The sequence below is a fragment of the Pantherophis guttatus genome, chromosome 6 (assembly GCF_059756535.1).
Source record: "Pantherophis guttatus breed Tessera chromosome 6, ASM5975653v1, whole genome shotgun sequence".
NCBI lineage: Eukaryota > Metazoa > Chordata > Lepidosauria > Squamata > Colubridae > Pantherophis > Pantherophis guttatus.
The window spans coordinates 60,013,143-60,034,906 of record NC_142068.1 but is presented as its reverse complement, the minus strand read 5'-3'; the positions used below and the strand labels follow the sequence as shown (position 1 = coordinate 60,034,906).

Genomic DNA, 21,764 nt, shown 5'->3' with positions numbered 1-21,764 from the left:
TAGTATTAATCTGCAAAAGTTTATTAAGAGCTACTAGAGATAGTAGCATATATATTTAACCTTAATTAAACAAATCCATGTTATAATCCAATTTATCATTTTCTCTGTGAGAGAAAGAATCAAAGAAATGATCTGGGGGGGGAGTGAGGGTTTTTTGGTTCTGCACTGAAAAAATTCTAATGCCATAATCCCATATCCAAGGGGCTTGTTTATCAGGCTTGGTTTTTTTATAGACAAAAAGGCTTGCGTTATAAGTTTAGCAGAAATGTCAAGTATGCAAATACAATTTTTAAGTACAGGATATAATTTATACACAGCTGCAAATTGTTGCTAGGCATGATTTTCCATAGGGACATTTTCTGGAGAACACTCAATCTGCTGCTAGTGATTTAATGCTCATTTGCACTCAATTTCTAAAAATATACTACCGTTTCTTTTTTTTTAACTTAGAAAAACTTTAATTACTTAACGTTAAGTAAACATTATATCATGTTGGTGATGTTTTTTCTACACTAGGCCTTCCTCGGTTTCTCCCACCCCCAAGTCATCCATGCTCTACCTAACCACCTGTACATTTGTTTAACAAATGCATTGGGAAAAGCAGGGACAGGGAGTTAGGTGCTTCATTTAACATAGTCCGCGACTTCCGACATGGCTCCATTCATGCCATAAGTCCGGGACCACCTGTATAACATACAGATATTCCTCATCTGCAACTGGAACCGGAATTTAGGTTATACGTAGAGGCACTCTTATGACTGCAGTCAATTCTACATCCATTTTTAAGACTGTTGTTACCTGAATCATATAGTTGTAAGTTTGAATCACATGGTCATTAAGCAAATCATCTGGTTGAGAGTCCGAATCCATCCTCCTCAATGAATGTTTTTTTTGCTGGAAAAAAAACATCACAAATTGTGATGATACGTGAGATGGTGCCGCCAGTTGTAAATGTGAGTCAGGTATCAAGTGTCCAAAGTATAGTCATATGACTCTGTGTGTGTGTGTGTGTGTGTGTGTGATATTTTACAACAGCTGGAATGCTTTATAGTCCATAAAGCAGAGGTGGTATTCAGCAGGTTCTGACCAGTTCTGGAGAACCGGTAGAGGAAATTTTAAGTAGTTCAGAGAACTAGTAAATACCACCTCTGACTGGTCCCGCCCCCATCTATTCTCTGCCTCCCGAGTCCCAGCTGATCAGGAAGAAATGTAGTAACCTTCCCCTGGAATGGGGAGGGAATGGAGATTTTACAGTATCCTTCCCCTGCCACACCCACCAAGCCACACCCACCATGCCAAGCCAAGCCCACCAAGCGACACCCACAGAACCGGTAGTAAACTATTTTGAATACCACCACTGCCATAAGTCACCCTTTCTGAGGCTATCATAACTCGAAATGGTCATTAAATGACCAATTGTAAGATGAGGACTATCTGTAAACCGTTTGTTAATGTATAAACCAGCAAATTGGCTATTCTTGCGATCCAGTGCCATTAACCAGAGAAAGAAAATAAAGCAAAAACAAACAGAAAGAAGTGCTTTCCAAAAGAAACTCATATATCTGAAATGGTTGTACAAGAGAAAGAGAATGCATACTAAGAAAGTAAAAATGGGAAATAAAAACATACATGTAAAAGTATTTATTTTGAAAACAATACTATGACAAAATAGAAGCCTGTGAGACTGATAGGAGAAGTCTATCTAATGCTGTCAAAAATTCTGAATCATTCATGGATTGAATGATTCAGAAAGGGAGGAGGAGGAGGAGGAAGAGGAGGAGGAAGAGACTTGGAAAAGTATCAAATTATATTCAGAATGGCCTGCTACATCTATAATGGTGGAAAGTTTATTATTTCTGTCAGTTCTGTAAATGTAAATGCTCCGGGAAATGGTGAACTTACAACAGCACAGTTGACCTATGGCTGAGCTGCTTTGTGCTGCTGGTATTGAAAAGAAGATTTATTTCATCCACAAAGGTTTGCACCCATACTGTTCACACAATTACTCATGAAATGGTACCCTAACAAAAGTTAGTGAGCAATAAATAATACCTAAACCCCCTTTTCCTTCTGTTGTAAAAGCAAGATTCATGTGGCATCTGCAGTACTAGGGGACAGTAATTCACTAAGCTCCAGTATTTAACTCTGGCTGACTTCAGAGTGTTTTAAAATATTTCAGAATATTCAACCTGCTACCTATGTAGCAGGAATAATCTAACCTACTCTTTCACAGCAGCAGTGTTAAACGTATTCTGAAGGAATCCTTGAAATTGTGAGTCTTATCAAAAGTTCATCAATAAAAACTAAAATAGTGCCAAATATGCATGAAGTTTAAAGCATACACTATATAGCAATAGTCCACAATGCTGCTTCATCTTTGTGTCCAACTGTTTCTCTAAAGCAAAAAATTACTTTCCATACACCAGGAAAACACTGCTGGATGTACTGATTATGTGGGGAAAAAAGTCTGGTCTGGAAGTGGGTGCACCACTCTTGGTGATTTTTTTAAAAAATTTTTATTTTTATATGCTGCCCTTCTCCGGAGACTCAGGGCGGCTTACAATGCGTTAAGCAATAGCCTTCATACTTTTGTATATTTTATACAAAGTCAGCTTATTGCCCCCACAAACCGGGTCCTCATTTTACCCACCTTAGAAAGGATGGAAGGCTGAGTTGACCTTGAGCCTGGTGAGAATTGAACTCGCAGTAATTGCAGGCAGCTGGATGTTAAATGCTGCCTTAGTAGGAGGCATTAGCCTCCTACGCCACTCAGGCTCCTGAGTGGCTGTACTTTAAACTGACATAAATTGCCCATCTTCACATCAAACCATTTCTAACATTTTTATTATGTATCCTGCCTTTATTATTATTTTTATAAATAACTCAAGGCAACCGATACACCTAATACTCTTTCCTCCTATTTTTCCCACAACAACAATCCTGTGAGGTGAGCTGAGCTGAGAGAGAGAGTGACTGGGCCAAATATACCCAGCCGGCTTTCATGCCTAAGGCAGGACTAGAACTCAGTTTCTAGCCTGAAACCAACAGACCAGCTCTCTCAGCTTTCTCCCAACTGTATATTTCATCCAGAGGAGATTCAAAAGTAAAGTCCCCCCCACAAAAAAACAGCTTGTTTACTGTTATCCCACAATGAACAGGTTAATGTTGTACAAGTTCATTTAGGGTGGACACTGTATAGAGAATCTCAAAGGTGATTTTTCAAAAGGCAACTGGACTTGTTTTTCCTTGACTCGGAGGATGGAAGGATTTATATTCCTTGCAGTCAATCTGGTTGTTAGCACTCTTTCTGAGAGACATTGAGGCCACTTTGAGGTTTATGTGATGACTGCAAGGAATATAAATCCTTCCATCCTCCACCATTCAGTCAGAACTGAAGAAGCTTCTTGGATGTGAAGTGAAACATCTTCAAGGAAAAACTAACTCCAGTCATCTTTTGAAAAAGCACCTTTGGGACAACCATGACCTGGATGACTGATAATCTCCGTAGAGCTCTAGATAGAGAGGTTGCATCAGCACTTATGAGAGAAGTGTTGATGTGTGGAACTTGTTAATTTCAATCAATACAGTAAAAAAGCAACCAATCACAGCAGGTTCACTAAGGAGGGGAGCAACTTTATCTTTCCAAGGTGCTTTGCTTTCCAAGGGCCAGACACATCACAGTATAGCAATGCTTTATTGCAGCACATAACTTCCCCAACAAATGGCTGTTGCCCCTTTGCCTTTCTGAGATTTTTAACTTTAACTTTAATAACTTTATTGTCACTTTAAATGTACACTAATCGGCATATATTAAAATCAGTGATGGATTTCAAATTTTTTTACTACTGGTTCTGTGGGTGTGGCTTGGTGGGCGTGGCATGGCTTGGCTTGGTGGACATGGTTTGGTTGGCGTGGCAAGGGAAGCATACTGTAAAATCTCCATTCCCACCCCACTCCAGGGGAAGGATACTGTAAAATCTCCATTCCCTCCCCAATCCAGGGGAAGGTTACTGCAAAATCCCCATTTCCTTCCGATCATCTGGGACTTGAGAGGCAGAGAATAGATGGGGGCAGGGCCAGTCAGAATTTTTACTACTGGTTCTCCGAACTACTCAAAATCTCCGCTACCGGTTCTCTAGAACCTGCTGAAATCCACCTCTGATTAAAATGAAATTAGCTCTCAAAGGGTCACCATCTCCAATATACACTACATAATCATGACAGAATAAATACAAAATTATGCACATACCCACATATATAATATATAGAGAACAATACAGTCTAGTTTGCATGTATACATGTACATGGCGAGAAAAATGAATCTTGTCAGTTTACCAGATGGATGGCATATATTTTCAAGGTCATGTTGCCCTGTAAATATATCTTTAATATTCAGTCCTTCAGTAAGTATTAAAGGAGGTCCTTTAATCCTTAGTTCAAGCAAATATCTATTAGTCTATAAAGTGGAATACAACTTTTGCCTCCTTCAAAAAGTTCTTACTTTAATTGGGATGAGATGCTGTTTCAGTCTGCTAGTTCCTCTTCTATTTGCTCCTGACAAACTTTGAGCTACAGGGAAGATTCCCACCAGGATAGTACATGAAGAAATACACGAGGGAAATGGTATTTCTGGCTGGCTGCAGCTACTTTTCCCAATTTCATTTCCTCATTCCTCTCTTAAAGATCCTAACTGTTTCTTTACTGGTATTAATGTAAGAAGACAGCAGTCTTGAACAGAGTAGGTGGGATTAGTCCTCTCCATTTTACTAATCCTGTTTCAGTTTACTGCTTCTTTGCTGCTATTAGCAATGAGGAAAAAGTACCTCAGCCCTATTGGCAGCTGATGGCCAATCTGTTGCGAAAGAAAAAAAATGGGAACGGTTCCTAGAAGCTTCAGAGATCAGAAAAGGTGGCAGTAGCCATATGTAGTCTCCATAGGCAACGACTGGTATCTCCGGAAAACCAAAGAATGAGTCCTAGACTCATCCATTCATAATTTCAAAGTTGGCCACTTTGCATTAGTTCCAAAGGAAGTAAGTATGAGAGTTATTCTCTGAATGCTAAATTCCAAAAAACCACAATTAGTTCTTGAGTCCTGTCTATCTACTATCTCCAAAACACGTGTGGGCATTAGCAGCAATCATTACACTTACACATTAAGTTATATTGAGATAAAGAAAATATGTTCATAATTAGCCAAATATATTTTATATGGAAACTTATCAATATATTTACATTTGTTCAAGGAAGAGAATAGGGTTTGTTATTTCTTTTACCGACAAAGGAGCATATATTCTTAATTTAGCAATAGCACTTAGATTTATATACTGCTTCACAGTGCTTTACAGCCCTCTCTAATCGGTTTACGGAGTCACCATATTGCACCCAACAATCTGGGTCCTCGTTTTACTGACCTCGGAAGGATGGAAAGCTGAATCAGCCTGGTGAGATTCGAACTGCCAAATTGCAGGCAGCTAGCAGTCAGCAGAAGCAGCCTGCAGTACCACATTCTAACCACTGTGCCACCATGGCTCCTAATTTAGCAGCGCCTCTTGCCTAATGTCTGCCATTTCAAAGCCAATTCCTCTTCCTATCATGATAATTGGGAACAGAGTGCCTGGGAAAAGGTTCACAAGATTATGTTCCAGCCAAGTATAATATCAAGGTAGCCCTCAGAAAATTATTACTGTATGAGATACCAACTTCTAATCTTTCAAATGAGTTGGACTACTTATAGCTCTTACCTGTCTGTTATGAATAAAGGGAACAGTAGATTTATTATAGCAATAATTACAGGATTATAATTGCTAGCTTTTAAAATACATAAGGCTACAGTTAGAAATATGACAATTTTATCCAAGTCCATTAGTGAATTTCATGGCAAAGCGAACGTGTTTTATCTTGTTTTATAATATTGGAATGGAATTAATTGTACACCACTTTATGCTAATTGAATTTTCTAAGGCAGGATTTGTTCTGAAGATCAGATCCTTATGTCGTGTATGTTGGCAAGGTTTAAATCAGGTTTTACATAGTAATTTTATCTTCACCATTTCACAAGAGAAGTTCTTTTAAGTATTCCTGGAATAAGAGGAATAAGAAACATGTTAGGTTACTGTTTATCACTGCTTTTCTTTGGAAAGTTTCCTTTCCTGTATTGTTGCTCCATTTCACAAAGCAGTGCTTATTAAGTATACCATCCATATTATGTGCCGCTTAATCCTAAAATTTGGAAGATAAGAGAAGCCACAAAATGTACCAATTTAACATAATATCACCCTTTCAGAAGAGACATTGCTTGATGATAAATCTTTATGCAGGACCTCTAAAATTCAATTCTAATTTCTCCATCCAATGTTTAATATTTCGGTGACAAAATCTATGCAAATTATAAACAATCAATATCTGGTCAAGCAGAAAATGACCTCTCTGAGGCCCTGGAGGATTATAGCCACTCAGTAAAGACAATGCTGTATTGTAGAGATCAATGTTATTATTTGACATAAAGCTCTATATTTATGTCATTGCAAGCAGCTACTGTAGCATAATAAAACATGTGAGTAATTATAGGGAAATAGAAGCCAACGAACTGAAATATACTTCTGACAGAAATGGAAGGCTCTGTTGACTTGTCTTGTGACAAGATCACTCATTCAGGTTAAGTTGAAATAAAATAACAACATACAAAAATAACTCATCAGGACCTCGCTTTTAACAAAGAGATGTACAATCCTCAGATCTATTGTTCTTGGAAACTCTGTAAAATTGCTTCATGATATTTCATAGCAAATCACCTATTCTTAGTTGAACAATTTGAATTACTAAGTGCATGCATGCATTTATGAAAGCATTGAAATAGGTAGGTTCAGTGTTTAACATATAAACAATTGTTTTGCAATGATTCAAGTCTTTTAAAATGAAAAGTTCTGCTCTAGACTATTTTTTTTTATTTCATTTATATGCCGCCCTTCTCCGGAGACTCAGGGCGGCTTACAATGTGTTAAGCAATAGCCTTCATACTTTTGTATATTTATACAAAGTCAGTTTATTGCCCCCACAATCCGGGTCCTCATTTTACCTACCTTAGAAAGGATGGAAGGCTGAGTCAACCTTGAGCCTGGTGAGATTTGAACTTGCAGTAATTGCAGGCAGCTGATGTTAATAACAGTGCTTTAGTCTGCCGCGCCACCAGGGCTCTTCCTGGTGATAACCCTGTGATCCATCCCATAGATCTTGAAGGTAAATACAATCTTTCTAAACTATGCATCCTCTGTGTGCAAAAATGTTGTCTGCTACATCCACTTTTAATAATTGAGGGACTTACATGGTGAGATTTGTATATTAGCTATTGTTTTAAATCTTTATTCCCAGCCTGGAGTAACTTTTATGAGATTGATGACGAGATAAATAAGTGAAGGAATGTAACTGAAGAACTTTTGACAACCCAAAAAGATTAGGAGAAATTGGTCTTTTCTTTCTGGATCCTTTCAAAATCTTAGAGGAATAGAATAACAAGTGCATTCTAATGAAGTATCTGAAGTTATTCTAGTTCAAACCGATTCCTTTTCCCTATCTCAGGAACAATAATAGGAAAGCCTATTAAGTAATTTTCCTTTCATTTCCTAGAAATGTATACTCTATGGAATATTTTAGTTGATCATTAAGTCCAAATATAAATCTATCCATGCAAGCAGTCTCTTTTTTTTTTTTTTTTTTAAAAAGACAAGTTCCTTATTCCATAGCAGTTTCCTCTTGCATTTTTATGCTCAAAAAATACTGCCAATTACAGGAATATTAGACGATTATTAGCTGACATGACTGATTAAGCACTTTTTAAGAAAAGCATCATTGTAGAAGCTTTTCCAAATTCCCCTCCAGATGATGTAATCTGCAGGCAAATGTGAAAATTGGTTACATCTACAGTTTTTTTTTTTATGTCAGAGCTGGATAGACTTTTTAAATATACTCCTATTTTTAGATATTAATCCTAGCCCCTGCAGCTTATGGTTTTTCAACTTTGGCAACTTTAAAAGGTATGGACTTGGCTGAGCTGGCTGCGGAATTCTGGGAGTTGAAGTCCAAAAAGTTGCCAAGGCTGAAAAACACTGGCCTATGGTTTAGCAGAAGTAATGTTATTCAACCACAAAATGTCTTTCACAGTTGTGAACAAAGATTCGCTTTATAACAGGTTACAGCACTCAAAGCAGCTGCCTCACTTAGTTTTGTGGTAAGATCCCACTGTCTACAAACTGCATTTTCCGGATAAACAAGGACTTGCATTTAAAATATCATGCACAAATTTTTAAATGGAAGCATTATGTTCAGCTGCCATTCTGCAGGGTCATAGAAAAAGAAAGGGTTAAAGGGAAAAATGTAGTAATGTGTGTTTAGCCAATCTAGCCAACAAACAAAACTAAACCTCAATGAGAGGTTTGCCAGAATGAGCTTTCCAGAAAACTAAAGCTGCTAAAAAAAAGGTTTTTGCTATTACAGTTGTTATTACTATTAGAAAATAAACTAGGACAACCTGATCTGGGCTGAAAAAAATCCAGACAACCACCAGATGACAGCAAAGGATTAGAGTATTTTTAATAATTTTGGCTGTCGTTTGTGTTGGTGGGGGGGAGCCCAGATTTAAGAAGGATGTTTGGCGACCATCTTTTCCCAAAAAGATTCACTCCTGGCCATCCCAAGCTTTCTTCAGTTCAGATTTCCTATATAAAATATGAAATAAAAAAATAAAAATGAAATAAAAATCCTTCATCTTTTCAGACTTTATATCAGACATAGTAATAAATTTAAGCTCCTCAGGAATATAAGTCACCTTGGGTGACTAACTAAACCAAAAATTTCAGTCTTAATATGACATAGAGAAACTATTTCACTGTGGACAAGAAATAAATATATACACACACACATACAGAGAGGGGGGGAAGGGAGAGGGAGAAAATAATGGAATATTTGATAAATTGTGGAAGTCAACAGAGTATCGTAAAAATGATGGTTCTTCCAGGAATAATTGTGGAAATTGTCTATAGCAGCCTAAATATTTAAAATTGCATTTCCCAACCTAAAACCCCAATGGTTTGAATTACAAACCGAAACCTGGTAATAGCTGACCATTTCCAATGCTGACTCAGAGGTTATGACAAAGGTATCACCTCAGATTGGGAAAGGCTTCCTTAAAGAAGAAGGCATACATCAAGAAATAAAAATGAAATGCGGATTATAAATTATCTGTATACCTGAATGTCATTTTTCTCACAAATAAAAAAAAAGATTCAACAAGAATAGCGTTTACATTAAAATAGATCTGCTATTTGAACTGAATTAAAGGAACAGGCAATAAAGTAAACCTCATTAATAATAATGAGAATAATTAATATAATTATAATAATTAGAACTTCAGAAAAAAACCTTCCATTGAGGACCTGTATACTGCACAAATCAAAAAGAGGGCTGAGAAAATATCTACAGACCCCTCACATCCTGGACAGAAATTGTTTCAACTTCTACTCTCAAAACGACGCTATAGGGCACTGCACACTAGAACAACTAGACATAAGGGCAGTTTTTCCCAAATACCATCACTCTGCTAAACAACTAATTCTCACCACACTGTCAAACTATTTACTAAGACTGTATTACTATTATTCTTCTCATCCTTCCTATTACCTATCTCCTCCCACTTATGACTATAACCATGTTGCTTGTATTTTTATGATTTATATTGTTCTGTTTGTTTCCTAGTATGATTTGATTGCTTATTATTAACCCATGACTATCACTAAGTGTTGTACCTTATGATGCTTGAAGAATGTATTTTTTTTCTTTTTTTTCCTTTTATGTACACTGAGAGCATATGCACCAAAGACAAATTCCTGGTATGTCTAATCACACTTGGCAATAAAGAATTCCATTCCATTCCATTCTATTTTCGATTCTCAACAAACATTTATGCCACAGAAACAATACTGACCAACAGTTTTCAGTAGTGGGAATCAAACTACATTAATTGTAATGCATGCCAGGCTCCAGGAAGACAGTAAGGACAAATCAGCAGAGGTTGAATATAACATCCATCCAAGAACATCCCACCGCTTCATTGCGGAGCAAGACTAAATATTAAGGACTACTGAAAACTCTCAATGGAGGAAATATTCCATATCCAAGGGAACAGTTTTTTTCAGTTGGCTTTCTGTATATCCGAATGGAGATTCCATTTATACAAACTCATTCATTTTAACATTCACATCAAGTAATAATTTACAGCAAAAGATGCTATATGACATAAGTAGGAAACAGAAATAAAAGCAAGAGGAATCAATATACATTCCAGAAAAGAGCATTCCATTTATTCTGTCAAATAAACTCAGTGATCAGTGTCAAATTTACAGTTTAAAAAAATCAGCAGTATGATCAAACCTTTAGTTCAAATTAAACAAAGCAGTAAAGTTATAAAGCACACATTTGCTAATATTGTAATTTCCTTGTGTTTTAAGGGCAGTCCCTTATCTTGTGTATGTGTGTGCCTTCAAATCAGTCTTCATTCCTGGTAACTACCTTGCACAAATCAATGCACTTTTCTTGGCAATATTTTTGGGGAGGCAAGCAATTTGCCTCTTCTTCTTTCAGCTAAGAAAACTTGACTGGCCCAAAGTCATCCAGTTGACAAAAGACAGTAGTAGAATTCATGGTCTCCCAATTTTTAGCTTGGTGTCTTTAACCACTGCACCAACTGGCCCTCCCTTCAAGATAGTTTATTTAAAATATGGAATTCATAATATATAAATGTCATTCAAGAGTCAGAAGAGAAGGTTCTCACTGGATAGTTAATATTTATTTGACTTGTAACCTGCTACAATTTACTAAGACAACAAATTAACAAAACATTATCACCAAACACAAATTATCCATGGGAAATACAAATAAACTATCCATAAATAAATTATCCATAAATAAATACAATCTCCCAAACCATGGGAGATCTGGGGCAATCTGTGTAAGTTGGGAGCTGGAGGCATCAATGGGTATGGGAGGTCAGCCAGACAGTCCCTTGTTTGTGAGGTGCTGCAAGACTCAGGCTTCCCTCTTCCATTTTTTTAAACATCCACATGAAGCTGCTCAATAAAATTATCAGGTAGTCTGAGGTTCAATATCAGCCATATGCTGGTGTTGCTGAACTGTACACTGCTACCTTAAGCCACATAGGTGATGTTCTCCACATATTGACTGGAGACTGTGCAACTCTGGATGGGATAGAAGAGCCTGAACCCTAAACAAGACTGAAAGTATGTTCATTAATTGCAGGTCCCTGACATTTGTAATTGTGTCCCTTGATGGAATGGCACTGTCCTTGAAAGAGCAGATATGTGACTTGGAAGTTCTCCTGGACTCACAGCTATTGTGCCCGAGAAAACTTTAGCCCACCAGGGAAATTATTCTGTTAAGAAATATATCTGATGGCAGGTCTGTTGTACAATTCCTAACCCCTTGTTATTTATTTTTTTTAATACAGATCTTGTTGCATTGGGAATACTTGCTTGGCTCCTATAGATTTATTTCATCCAACCTCCTAGGCTCCTGAATGTTGTTCCTGAATGTACAGTTATATCCACTTTGTTTTCCTCTATAAATCACAGTGGCAATTTCTTGATCCTTCAAATGTTGAATTCAAAATCCTATTGGCCCCAGCCAATAGGTGTAAACAAAAGTGTAAACTAAGTTCCCTCTCCTTTATATATACACTTCTTTTTCTTCATCACTTCATTTCCAGGTTTCTACTAAATAACTGTTTCGTGCCTTGATTCTATCAACACTTTAGGTATTGTGACCCATATGCATTACAAACCATTTTATGTGCCTAGCTGGAAGGGTCCTGCAGTGTTAAAAGCATTCAAAAGACCACTGAAAGGTGCTAAAAGCTTATTTGATCTGAAATAAGTTCAGAAACTTTGAAACCTCTAATCAGTAAAGGATCTGAAAAAAATCAATTATGCTGACAACAGTGATTGGCAAATCTGCTAAAACAGCCAGGAGAGAAGATCAGTCAGAGCTGCAGTAACTGTACAAATGGCACCATCTAAGGGAACTAGAATGTAATACACACATCTGGATTCAAAGGCAGCACTTTCTGCAAGCAGTCATTCATTAAAACACAGAGACCAGCTTGGATTTCAAATAACATAAATTATGCATGGCACTTCATATTTTTCATGCTGTACTAAGGTTCCTTTTTATTTTAAGTGCAAACTACCTTGAGAAACAAATTGGCTTTTGATGCATTTTCTCCATAAATAAATAAATTACCAAATTACCAGGATTAATAAAATCATTATTAAAGATGGGCTTGAAGATGGTGAATACATGGGCCATGTAAAGCTGAGTCCTAGGACAAAATTCAGGCTGCCAGACTATGTATTCACGGACAATACACGGACAAAAAAATAAAATGTATTGTTTTAATTACAAATCTATGCATCATAGTTACATTACAGAGCCATACAAGAAAAAGTAAGGGAAGCAGATTGCTAACTGTGGGAGATAGAAGGCTTATTGAATATGCACTGACCTGTACTTTCCCGTCCGTACTTGTACAGCTCTAATTCCACATTGCTGGGCTCCTCCTACATCGTTTACAATATCGTCTCCAATCATGATGGCCTGACACAGCAATGAAATACGGAGAGAAATTAAGTCAAAAGCATTTGAGTCCCATCCTATTTCGTCTTCCTTGACATAATAAACAGCTTGATTTGATATTTAATATACCCATCATAAAAAATTAAACAAGTTGTATTGTCAATGTACTGATTTAAAGTTAACCCATCTGGATTATAATTTAATCTCTACCTACAAGGTTATAGAGTTGAGCACTGATATTTCAAGTGGTCTGAAAGCCATCAGAAAAACTCAGTATACATATATTTTTTGATATAGTGCAAGGGGGAAGTGAATACTTCAAGAAAATTCCTCCATTTCAAACTATAAAGGGTAAATTCCATAGCTTTAATGCATTTCTTCCCTTCCTCTACACTCTCATTTAATCTTCTGTGTTTGTTGTCAGCCTAGCTATATGATTTAGATATATGTGCATTGTCTTACAATCTAATGTTGTTCACCTCGTAACAAATACCAACTAATTACATATTGACTTGGTCATGAATTAAATATATTGGGATTCCAACATTTTTTTTCTTACCCTTTAAAACTTAAGATGTAATCAAAATTTAAGTAAGAAATTATACTTTACAAAGCCATTAAAGCTAAGTGCATCCAAGTTCAGCATGATTTCATACTAAGACTACAGTATGCTAAAATCAAAACTGAACATATCACTTAATCCCAAATCAGGCTGATTTTTTTTTTAAACTATTGATCCTAATAGTGAAGTTTTAGCTCCCAGAAGAATCCTAGGCTAGAAAGATAATAGAAGAAACAAAGTCTGATCAGCTTTTTCTCTTTCCCCATTTTTTTAAAGGCTCAAGGTGTTTGGTGGTCTTGGCATTTTCTTGTTCTTGTTCTTTTCTATAACAAAAAGATCCCAACTCAAAGGTATTTCTGAGAGTCTTATTGTCCAATGCATCATTTTCTAAGTGGGCCAGGTATCCATAGGACAGAGGTCTTCAAACTTGGCAACTTTAAGATTTGTGAACTTCAACTCCCAGAATTCTCCTGCCAACATAGCTGGGAGTTGAAGTCCACAAGTCTTAAAGCTGCCAAGTTTGAAGACCTCTGCCATAGGAATCACCTAATCATTCCAGGAATAGCTGCAAAGCATGAGGACATTTTGAAAAAATTAAAACAAACAAAATAAAATAAAAATATCACAAAAGCCTCAGCTTAACATGTACATTTTCACAATTAAATATTTCCCCACATTTATGTCCATATATTATCTAAACGAAAATCAGACAGAGAAAAACATAAATCTGTCTCTAAAGCAGAAAGAAAGATTAGATCTATACTATCTGTAAATCCCAACAGTTAAATATAGATATTTAACTATTAAGTATGTCTTTCTTAACAACCTATGAAAGCTTAAGCGTCTCTCTCCTAATCATATTACCTATCTGTTAACTTGAAACATAAATACATTCTCTTCTAATTTCTATTCCTCTACCAACAAATTCCTGTAGACTTCTGAATGTGCTATGTAGGTTTCTGTAGGTGGAATGGCTCAGTGGTTAAAGATGTTGAGTTTATCATCTGGAAAGATGACAGCCCAAGCATCACACAATGGGATGAGCTCCCATTCCTGCCTCAACTCCTGCTCATCTAGCAGTTTGAAAGCAGGCAAATGTGAGTAGATTAATAGGTACCACTTTGGTGGGAAGTTTAATAGTGTTCCATGTGCCTTTGGTGTATAGCCATGCCAGCCATGCTAGCCATGCTCCTCAGGATGATGAAGAAAGGGAAGCAAAAAATAGAACCAGCCATCCTTCAGGAAGAAATTATGTGCACAATGATCCAACTACCAAACAACAAGGCCCCAGGTGTTAACACTGTTGCTGCAGAATTGTTAAGGTCCATACAAGCCATATAAAGGATTTATCAGATGTTCAAGCTAGCTTCAGAAAGGGACGTGTCACTCATGACCATACTGTAAATCAGTGTTGGATCATGGACAGATGTCAAAAATATCAAAAGATGATCTATATCTGCTTTATTGACTACAAATAAACCTTTGATTCTATCAATCATGACAAGCTATATAGAACTCTAGATGCCAACACATCTGATCAAGTTGGTGTAGTTGCTGCACACAAATAAGAAAGACACTGTGTGAGCATCATATGGAGACACTGATTGGTTCAAGATACAGAAAGTAGTGTGGCAAGATTGCATTTTTTCATCATTCTTATTCAACCTATATGCTGGAGTGATCGCGAGGAAGTGGAACTTGAAGAATCAAAACTGGAGTAGAGATTGGAGGCAGGAACGTCAACAATTTTTGGTATGCTGATGACATAATTTTCAGAAACCAAAAAAACCTGAAACATCTCATCAAAAGAATTAAAGAAGTTAGTGAGAAATTTGGCCTCTTCTTAAAGAACAAAAAGACCAAACTCATGACCACTGCATGAACGGAAATATCAGAATAACAATTGATGGTGAAGAAATCAAATGTATGCAACAAGTCATTTTCCTAGTTCTGCAATTCCCTTGCAAACTGACCAAAACAGTGAATGCAGTCCAAAATGTCAAATCACACTGAATTACCTAGAAAAGATGTATATGAACTGAGTATGGAAAAGCAAGGACATCAGTCTGGCAACTAAATGCAGATTAGTCTACCTATCATGTTTCCCATAATTCATATTACCATTATATTTTAAAAAACCAAGCGTGGGAAGTAGTTAAAGGTCTTTCATGTAGATGTCATGTCTTTCATGTAGATGTCATGTCTTTCATATCATGTAGATATCCACCCTAAATCAACTTACATGTAGTCCTCGACTTATGACAATTGGGACCAGAATTTCCACTGCTAAGTAAGATAATTGTTAAGTGATTTTTAGATCTTTTTTGTCATATTTATTAAGCAAATCATTGCAGTTAAATGAATCGTGCCGTTGTTAAGCAAAGTCATCTTCCTCCATTGACTTTGCTTGTTGGAAGCTGGCTGGGAAGGTTATAAATAGCGATCACATGACTCTGGGACACTACAACCAATTGTCAGGCATCCAGACTTTTGACCACATAACTGTGGAATGCTGCAACAGTTGAAAGTACAAGAACCAGTTATAAGTCCCTTTTTCTAGTGTGATTGTAACTTTAAATGATTAGTTGTAAGTCGAGGACTGCCTTTATTAACTTTATTTGTCCACCAACTTTATTAGTTGGTGGACAACCAGCTAAATATGAACCAGCAGTGTGCAGCGACAGCCAAAAAAGCCAATGCAATCCTAAATTGCATTAACAGAGGGACACAATTAAGATCAAGTGACGTACTAATACCACTCTATAAAGCCCTAGTAAGACCACACCTAGAGTACTGTATCCAGTTTTGGTCATCACACTATAAAAAAGATGTTGAGACTCTAGAAAAAGTGCAGAGGAGAGCAACCAGGATGATTAGGGGCCTGGAGACTAAAACATATAAAGAACAGTTACAGGAACTGGACATGGCTAGTCTAGTGAAAAGAAGGATGAGAGGAGACATGATAGCAGTGTTTGAAGGGCTGCCACAGAGAGAAGGAGGACAGCCTATTTTCCAAAGCACCTGAAGGCCAGACAAGGAATACTGGATGGAAACTGACCAAGGAGAGATTCAACCTAGAAATGAGGAGGAACTTTCTGACAGTGAGAACAATCAACCTATGGAACAGTTTCCTTCGGAAGTTGTGGAAGCTTCATCACTTGAGACTTTCAAGAAAAGATTGGACTGCCAGTTGTCAGAAATGGTGTAGGGTCTTCTGCTTGAGTGGTGGGTTGGACTAGATGACCTATAAGGTCCCTTCCAACTCTGTTAATCTGTTAAATCTTTGAGCAGATTTTAAAGTGACTTGAAAAATAACAGATCTCTAAAACAATAAATGAATAGCTTCAGTAAGTTCCCTTTTTTCACTGTGCATTGTTCTGCCTCTTAAGCAAACCAACATCTAAGTATATAAATCTGTTGAAACTGCAGTAGAGATATTTCAAATTCAATTAATTCTGGAAGCCAAGTTAGATTTGTGTGGTCTGCTGAATTGATTTAGCAGGATCTGCTAATATTCCTTTATGGCTTTTCTATTAAGGGTTTATAGAAATAGTTTTCTTCTAATTTATAAAACCCCTGTGGAAGATTAATACGAGACAGGGAAGCAGATAAGGAGGCTTCCAGGGAAATCAAGTCTTTCATGCTGCAATTAAGAAGGTGCCGGCGTAAGAGTAAAATGTTTCATTTTGTTTATAGAGAAGTTTTCGTGTAAGAAGGCCATCCACACTGAAAGTGCAGCTGCACTTGAGCAGTAGAGCCTATCCAAGCCAGCTTGTGGTAGACGCATACAAAAATGTCCTCCAGCCTCCTGGGATTTCACAGATTTACTATCGGTGAAGGGCAATAATCACTAAAGGAGGAGCAATTATTCCCAAATCATTTAGGATTTAAAAAAATCATTGGCAAGAAGATAGAGGTCAAGAGGTGCACTGTCAGGGGAAATAAAAAACTCTACCTGTCAAACCTAGGTTTAACTTCTTCTCTGGCAGCAAGATAGGAAGCAAAAAGAAGAGAAAGGAAGGAAGGAGAAACAGAGAAGATAAAACTGAAAAGGTCACCTACTTGCTGAAGGCCAAAACAAGAATTCAAGTTTGTCAACACATTTTATACAAAGACAAGAGTAGTTTCTGACAAACTTAGTCATTCTGAAATTATGAAAAAGTGGAATGTGTGCTGCTCAACGATAAAGAAATAATTTACTTCCAGAAACCTGTTATTGTGAGGAAAATTGTACTGAAAACTGAAGAACTAAAAGGTGTATTACAAAATAAATAGCACAACTATATGCATCTACTCAAAAGTAAGTCTCCCTGAGTTCACTGGAACATACACAGGTAGTCCTCCCCTTACAACAATTCATTTAGTGATCATTCCAAGTTACAAGACAGTATGTTGGATATGTTCACTGCTTGGAATTAAGAGGAAGGGAAGGAAGGAAGGAATGAAGGAAGATTGGAATAAGCAATTAAAAATTATGTGTTGTTGCTATTGCTTAGCTAAGCACACTTTCTCAGCTTAGGCTCTTTAAATACAAATTATAGTTCCTCTGAATCAGTGTTGACCCTTGGCAACTGCCTGGATAAATCCTTCGAGTTTTCTTGGCAAGATTTTGAAAGAGGTTTGCCAATGCCTTCTTCCTAGGACTGAGAAAAAGGTTTTTGTGCTCAAAGCAGAACTAGAACTCATAGACTACTAATTTCGAAACGATGCCTCAAACATTACCCCAAATTGGCTTTCCTTTAAATTTAGCAGCAATTGCAAAATTGCAAGCTAGAAGGTAGCTCAAGAGGGAAAAAGGAATGGGGAAAAAATTTTCTATGGCATCTTCTTTAACATCTCAAATGCTAAACAGTTTATCAATGTAGAAGAGCTCCATTTTTGTGTATACAAAATGGCTGCCCAACTGGGGGAGGAGAGGGATATAGTTGACCATTTTTTCTCCTTCAACTATTACGATGCAATATTTATTTTCTATGACAATTAAGTCTCAAGCTTTATCCAAATGACTGAAAATGACTTTCATCCTCACAATCGTTCTGTCAGAAAAGATAAAAAAAAAGATAGGGAAGAAAGAGCATTAAGAGCTATACTGCTACACTGTATTGTCAAGGTGAGTTTCCCATGCCCAGGGGTGTCAAACTCAAGGCCCGGGGGCCAGATCCGGCCTGTAGGGTGTTTAGATCTGGCCCAAATGGCTGCCCTAGAAACTCAAAGGACCAGCCTGCAGTGCCTCTGCCAGTGAAAAACGGAGCTCGGGAAGGCCGCGGGTCGCCCTCCTAAGCTCCGTTTTTACTGGCAGAGAGTTGTAAGAAGCCATCCCAGGCGAAAACAGAGTTCGGGAGCCTGTTTTAGCTGGCAGAGTACTTGGGCCACCACAGGCGCCCGCAACATAGGTGATATTAAGCTGGCCATGCCCCTCCTGCCCCCCCCAGGTCAAACACAACCCTGATGCAGCCCTCAATGAAATCTAGTTTGACACCCCTGCTCTAGCCCAAACAGTAACAGGCAAAGATATTTTAAAATTTGGTCATATAAATGCTCAAGCAGCAGAGCTGTTTTATGTATTAATTAGGCATTCCCAGAAACCGCATGGACAGCAGATGATAACCCCTGGTAAGAAATAATATCTTTATGAAATAAAAGATGTTTATATTATAAAACATTTATATAAAATAAATGAAGTATCATACTGCCCAGTACATGAAATATTGTTTTCTTCCCTCTATTTCGCTCTGAAACACTTTTCCTTATCTGACTGTGTATGAATGAACCCTAACATCATGTCAGTGATTAGGGCAATGGATCCATTGGTTATGACAGAATTTCAAGGAGGCTACAACTTGAGGCAACAAGAGAAAAAAAATGTGAACTCTCAACCCCAACACATGCTTTATATACAGCTCTCAAGCTCAGTCCAACACCTTGCTATGATGTAGTATGAAAGGAGTTCTCTACGAAACCACATAAAACTAGTTTGCAAAAGCAGAGAAACAATAAAAAGATGGATGGATCAATGGCCAAATACAAATTCCTTTTCTCTTGGGCTGCTTTCTATTATCATTTATGCAATTGTAGTTCTGGCAATTTCTCCTATTTTAAAGAGAAAAGTGCTATTTTTCAAAAAAAAAAAAAAAAAAAGTTAAAACTCAAGAGTTAAAAAACAGCTGCTTTGTTTTTAATGGGAAAAAAACAAGAAGTAAAATATGGGATGACATCATTTTCAGAGGGAGAGGCAACATTCCAGAATTAAGAGTACTTTTACATGGAGTCTAAGCACTTTTCCAGAAACTGCCGTCCATCTTTATGAGTTCATGGTACTGCCTGTCTTTGGCAGTTTAACCAATTTGTTTTTGGTTTTGGTGCATTGAAAAAAAGCCATCTATCCCACTGCAACTCAGAAGCTCAGCAGAACCTGTGGGCAGGCCGTTTCGCCTGTTCCTCATCCCACTTGTCCGATTTTGGGATCAGAATAGAAGTAGTGATCTCGCTGCTTTGCATCATTCCTTAAAAGCACCACTTCTTTTTTGTTCATTCTTATTTTTAGAAATCAATGAACCTGTGAAGTAAATGAAAGCGATGGATAAGAATGGGACAATGCATGTCTGGCATTCTTTCTTACTTCTCAATGGGTTCGCTGAAAAGAAGGAGCCTCCTTGGCTTGAGTTATCTGAGGCTGGGAGCGGTAAATTGCTTTTGAAGAATTCGAGAGTAAAACTATTATATGGTATAGAAGATCTTCAGAAGCAAATTTGGATTTTCTTCGTCGCTAGTTAACCTAGATGCTAGAGGTATTCCTGGTCAACTAGAGCTCCTAAAGTCTCACAAATGCAAATCTTGAATTTCCTGTTATTTAGAAGATTCAGGATGTGTTGTGTCAAGCAGATGGCTCAGACAATGCAAGTAACATTCTTGATTTCAATTTAGCACAGTGACATTAGAAAAAGGTGAATTGCCTTTATTACTACTATAGCTGCATTCTTACATTTTCTTATCTATTTTTGGCACTATCAGAAATTTGCAACTAGCAATAGATGCAGGCACATGCTTGTGAAATCTATTATAATTCTCATTAGACCAGGACAATTTACAACCAACAGACCCTATCTATTATGATATTAAGCTATTGGAACCTTAACATTATTTTGGTATTATTGTAATGCAGTAAAAATCACTGTTAACAACAACTTTAAAAATAATCGGTATTAAGCTATTTCTGTAACCTTTAAAGGTGGGTTATTCTTTGTCATATTACTGAATCATAAGAAGAGCTTGGTTACCTTTAAGAGTTTTAAATTTCCTATTAAAGTAATTCCAGCAATCTTTTTTCCCCAAAGCTATTCAGGAAAGGTTAAAATGAAAATTGGACTTTAGGGAGTCCCTTCCACTTCAAGAGTCGGTTGAAAACATCTCAGCTGAAGCAAGCAAAGGCAGGATCACTTTACAAAGCAGTTATCAAGGGAAATGATTGGTGATAACTTTATTGATTAAAGTAATTCCAAAAATTTCAAACTTTAGCCACTATACAGGCAAGACAATTGAAGATGATGTAGGGGCAAAATGAAGACAGATGAAGACTATTACAAGTTTAACAAAGCACAGATGGAGATTTACAGTGATTTAATGATGCAGTTAATGTCATATTTAAGTGCAACACATAAATGGACCTGAACATTTTATGATGAAAGTCATCACTCTAGTCTTTATTTTATTACCCTAGGCAGGGACTGACATGCACATGAAGTGTCTTTTCCAAGTATCACTCAGATACATTTTTGCAGGAGGTAATATTTCCATTTCCAGCAGCACCTGGATTCAAATGAACAAAAATGGTATTTGTGCTTTCACATTCTGAATTGTGTTATTTGTAACAAGTAGGTTGGAATGGTGTAACTAAATCAGGGTGAGAGTAAAGATATACTTTTTGATTTTAAGAGAGGTAGATGCTATATAGATTAGAGAAAATCAGAGCTACAAAGATCCAGATCCAGTAGGAACAATGAATAAATGGTACCCAAGTACTCAAAAAGTGAGCATTTAAAAACCATAATGTTATAAAGTAGCCATTATTAACCTTCTGCATTCTATTTATTTTGGACTATAACCAGAAAAGCTGTATTGATGCACTGACTTAAAAAAATACCGTATATAACATTTTAGGTGAACACATAAAAAGTTTTTAAAAACATGCTATCATCCAAAATCCAGAGAAGCCTATATACACCTTTAATTGGGCAAAACGGTGTATCATAGGGCCAAAACTTTTTGTATCTCAAATGCAAAATAATATTCTAACAGATCAATTTACAGAATGTGTCAAAAATCTGGGACCCATGACCCAAGGGATGACATTTGGGAATGTTCTGGCTGCTTCAGTGCTACTTGCTGCTGCTGCATTGCTGGGCGGCTGCTGTGGTCATATTATCTTCATTATACTCATTATCAATATTCTCTGAATATTCTCTGACAGTTTCCAAGCCACTTTTGCAATCCCTTCCCCACTCAGTAGCAGCCGCTTACCTGCCTGCTGGGAATGGAGGGAGGGAGGAACAGGAAGGAAGGA

At 37.1% G+C, this 21,764-nt stretch overlaps 1 protein-coding gene across 5 annotated transcripts in view; it reads right to left on the bottom strand.

The window, feature by feature from the left end:
* LHPP (phospholysine phosphohistidine inorganic pyrophosphate phosphatase) overlaps nucleotides 1-21,764 on the bottom strand; it is a 136,764-nt gene that overhangs the window by 80,230 nt on the left and 34,770 nt on the right. The window contains exons 6-7 of one of the 5 annotated variants that reach the window (XR_015728335.1): nucleotides 12,572-12,663; nucleotides 799-894 (exon numbers count right to left, since the gene is read on the bottom strand). Coding sequence is in view for 4 of the 5 variants with exons in the window: in XM_087871588.1 (XP_087727714.1) it covers nucleotides 8,675-8,714; nucleotides 12,572-12,663 (132 nt within the window). In the remaining variant the exon portion in view is untranslated. Of the gene's footprint in view, nucleotides 1-797; nucleotides 895-5,185; nucleotides 6,082-8,564; nucleotides 8,715-12,571; nucleotides 12,664-21,764 lie in introns of those variants that run through there. The other 4 variants (XM_087871589.1, XM_087871591.1, XM_087871588.1 and 1 more) reach the window with 4 other exon arrangements.